The 4133-nt window shown below is 50.6% G+C and overlaps 1 protein-coding gene across 1 annotated transcript; it reads left to right on the top strand.

The window, feature by feature from the left end:
- The first annotated feature begins 840 nt into the window (after window positions 1–840).
- On the top strand, window positions 841–3341 carry CKS2 (CDC28 protein kinase regulatory subunit 2). The gene is made up of 3 exons (XM_059492529.1): window positions 841–1018; window positions 1827–1954; window positions 2905–3341. Exons 1-3 carry the CDS (start codon window positions 960–962, stop codon window positions 2955–2957), a joined length of 240 nt encoding a protein of 79 aa, XP_059348512.1. The 5' UTR covers window positions 841–959; the 3' UTR covers window positions 2958–3341.
- The last annotated feature ends 792 nt before the right edge of the window (window positions 3342–4133 follow it).

Here is a 4133-nt window from a genome sequence, read left to right as displayed (position 1 = left end):
GCAGCCTGCTATGCGCGCATTCCCAGGGAAGCATTCCATGGTTTGTTCCTCTGGTTAAGGATGCTTGTAACATCCTTAATGCTGAAACTGCTGTAACTGAAATGCTGCCCGCAGTTCTGGGCACACCTGCACCCCGCGTTTTATCTGGGTCACGCTGACCAAATAGGACTGACGGTGCAGCCATTCCCGACAGCTGCGCCCCAGGACACCACGGGCTTACAGCAGCTACCCGGCAGCGAGGGGACAGCACCATTTTAAAGTGAACACGACGCTCAGTTAAAAGGACGAAGGCATGACTTTTTCACTACTCTGAAATAAGCAGGCTCTCTGTACACCGGGGACTGGACCGAGCCGAGCCGAGCCCGGCCAAGTCGGGAAGGGAAGGGCAAGGCAAGTCACGGCAAGGCAAGGCTGAGCCGGGCCGGGCCGAGTGCAGCAGCGCAAAGCAATGGCGCAGAGCGGCAGGTCGAGCTGCGCATGTGCGACGTGGGCGCAGCGGCCCCACCCCGGCCGCCCCGCCGTAGGCTGAAAGGGCCCGCGCCTGCCCCGGCCGCCGCTGGCCAATCATCAGCCGCGCCTGCCCAGGCCGCCGCTGACCAATCATCAACCGCGCCCCTTCCCCCGCTAGCCCCGTTTCGGGCCCGCGCTGCCGTCTGCCCGACCGCTACCGCCTGTTACGTAACGCTCCCCCGCCCGCCGCAACCGCCGGGGATTGGTTGGGAGCGGTGAGCGCGCGAGTCACGCGGCGGCGGGCTCGGGTGGGGCGCGCCAGCGCGGCACGCGATTGGCCGGCTCCGGCGAGAGCCAATGGGAGTCGAGCCGCTGGATTCAAACGGTGCGGGGCGCGGAAGGGGGCAGTTAGTGCGCGAGGCGTCCGTGAGGGAGTACTCTGAGGCCGCTGCTCGTCCCGCTGCTCGTCGTTGCTCGTCCCGCTGCTCCAGCCTGCGCTGCCGCCCGCCATGGCCCACAAGCAGATCTACTATTCCGATAAGTACTCTGATGAGGAGTACGAGTACCGGTAAGAACCTGTAGGAGGGTGCCTGAGGGCCAGCTGGAGCGGTTAGGAGGAGCTGGTCCGTAGGCAGGCAGCTCGGGCAGGCGCCTCGGTTGAGGTGTGCGGGCTGCTCTCAGGGAATGAGGCGTCTCCGCCGGCAGAATAGAGCCAGAGAGGGCGCAAGGCCAGCGGGAAGGGGCTGTGCCGAACCCCTCCGTGGGGGCTTTCCGCGTGGCTTTGGACTGGTGGGACGAAGGGGACGAGTGACCGAATGCCTTTACCGGTTGGCGCAGACCGCTCGGTGAGCGGCCCCCACAAGCCCTGGCCACAGGGTGAGGGCGGAGGGGCGATACCCGCTGCGCCAGCTCCAGGGAAGAGGTTGTGGCAGAGCCTGGGATGGGGCAGCCTCGTCCCCTGCCGACGGGGAACTGTTGGAGTTTAACTCTTCTAGACTTGAAATCGGTATTACAAATACTTTAGAAGTCCAAAGTTCTTATTTTTCAAGTAGCTGATATATCAGCCTGTTGCCAGGAGCGCATGTTTCTCTGAGTATATAGTCATTGGAGTCTGAAGGGGTCTAAATCTCATCTAGAAGATAGTTTGGCTCCCAATTTGCAGTTGCTTTACAGATGTAACGTTTAATAGTGGTAAGTGACTTTAGACTGGGTTCTGGGACGTCTTTCATAATCAAATTCATGCCAAAATTCAGTACTCTTGTTTTTTTTTATAGGCCAAGTGAGTGTTCATAACGTGGTAACTGTCAGTGCAGGTATCTTCCAATTTTCTAGTGTATAGTATTTTGTGTATGCGTTTAATAATTAAACCTCTACAGACATGTGATGCTGCCACGAGAACTTTCAAAACAAGTGCCAAAATCTCATCTGATGTCTGAAGAAGAGTGGAGACGACTTGGTGTTCAGCAGAGTCTTGGCTGGGTTCACTATATGATCCATGAGCCAGGTGAGCACATCTGAACAGAATTAGGCAAAGGAAAAAGTCAAATATCAGACTGGAGATGTTCCTGCCTCTGCCCATAGAAACAGGCTTTTTGTGAGCTCTTAAATAACATGAGTATGCAGTGACTGAACCAAATTTAATAGAGCAGCATATCTTTAAGTCATAAAGCTGACTTTATGCCACCTACTTTTTTGTACAACAACTTAATAGATGCTCATGTGGACAAGGTCCTGTATTAATCCTCTGAAAATTCTAGAGGATAGTTTTAACTCTAGTTGTGGAGCCTCCTGAAAAATCAGTATTTCAGTTAATGGGCTGTGAAGGCCTAAGACCCTTACTAACTAGGATGTTGGTATTACGGGATCAGCCATTCCAGGCTTGTGCCATTGACTAGCTTGACTAAAAAGTAACAGGTTGATTGATAAATTGCAGCAGCATGAAGTTCCAAGTTTCTGAAGACTCAGGTGATAAAATAAGCATAGCCTTCCAGTGTTTCCCTTATTTGGGTACCTTTGATATTTTAGACTTTTTTGGAGGCATTTAAAATTAAGAAGACTGATTATAAGGTGAGCAGGCTGTATTAGCCAAGGTGGATTTTGTTGGTGTTTGATATGTGCCCAACAGACAGTATCAGCAGTTTGTCAAAGTTACAGTAACAGTGTTTATCAAGTAGCCCAATGTGAGGAGACATTATAAAATACTCTGGATTTTCCTAGCATTTCCCTCCTGTAAGGCTCTTAAACTTAAGATATTGCCAGCATTGGGTATAAAAATAAAAATTTGAGTGTTGTAAAAGTACTGCGTACTTGGTCTGTTAATATTACACGTGGGGCTATACTTAGACTTTCTAATTATTTATTTGAAACTAAGCCTCAACTATTGTTCAAGATTACAGAAATCGCTTTAATCAAAATCTGTACAAACTCACACTTTGTTCAATTTTCTTTCCGCAGAACCACATATTCTGCTCTTCAGAAGACCGCTTCCAAAGGATGAGCAGAAATAAGCCATGGCCTTTGAACCTTCTGGAACTATGTATATGAGTGTATATATGTTGGTAGTATTCAGTGAATACTTTAAGTTTACAAAACATACATCCGAACCTGTGCATGAGCTGTATTATTCACAGCAACAAAGCTCAGTCAAATGCAATTCCAAGCAGGCTGCTATGATGTTCAAAGAGTGATGAGTTTATCTTTTAATGTTAATGTAAGTGCCTCTCTGACTTAAATTTTGTTTGTGCTGCATGTTCTAATTAGCTCATCACTTGTTAGTGTTCTGTAACTTTTGCACTCAAATTTTCTGCTGTAGTCTAGTATGTTCAAATCCAGTAGTTCAACTGTTTAGTAGTCAGTAGGTTTAAGAAATAAACTTTAAATGCCTTATGAAACCTCAGTGTCTGGAGTTGTGATTTAATGTTTTTAACACTGCCTGCTTCAAAAAACAAAACTCATTTGATGAACCTGGTATTACTATGTATAAACTTAGGGTTGAGTAGTACTCAGTATTTTGAAGAGCTTCTAAGGCTCCTTTGTTCAACTTTGCCAATGCCAATTATTTTTTACTCTGGGGTTGTAGCCGCTCTTCCTGTCTTGCATCCACATTATCACTGAGCCTTTGCGGGAGGTGGTTCTGTATACTGAGTAACTCTCAAGAGAAACGGGTTCATTTCACAGGCTAATTGTGTTGTGGTTGTGCACAATTTGGAAGGCCAACAGAAGCTGTAAGAGGGTGTGGGAGGGCCAGCACACAGGGTGAAGTGTGTGCTCTGTCTCTGTAATGTGAGCTCTAATGGAGCAGACGAAGTAATCTGGAAAGTTTGGTGAGGAAAAGAACCAGAGATGTCTGCCTCAAGTGCTGGTCTGGACCAGGCTGGTTAGAGCAGGTCTGTCCAAGTCTGAACCAAGCGCCTTCACTAATCTGCGTAAGTGGTGTTTTTCGCTAGAATGTCACCACCGAGGCCTGGGTGCCGGTCACGGGTGCGTGCGTGCCTGTGTTCCGTGCCGTCCTTTCTCCTATGGCACCGGAGGGGCCGTGCCTGTCTCAGGGCGGCTCGGCCGAGCCCCGGGCGCTGCCGGCGCCGCTCCCGCACGGGGCCCGCTCGCGGCGCCGGGAGCGGCCGCGCGCACGGCAGCGGGGGCGGGGCCGTGGCGTCATCGCGGCGCGCCCTGCGCTGGGCCGG

Source organism: Ammospiza nelsoni, chromosome Z (assembly GCF_027579445.1).
Source record: "Ammospiza nelsoni isolate bAmmNel1 chromosome Z, bAmmNel1.pri, whole genome shotgun sequence".
Lineage (NCBI taxonomy): Eukaryota > Metazoa > Chordata > Aves > Passeriformes > Passerellidae > Ammospiza > Ammospiza nelsoni.
The sequence above is the reverse complement of the archived record's forward strand: the minus strand, read 5'-3'. Positions and strand labels throughout refer to the sequence as shown.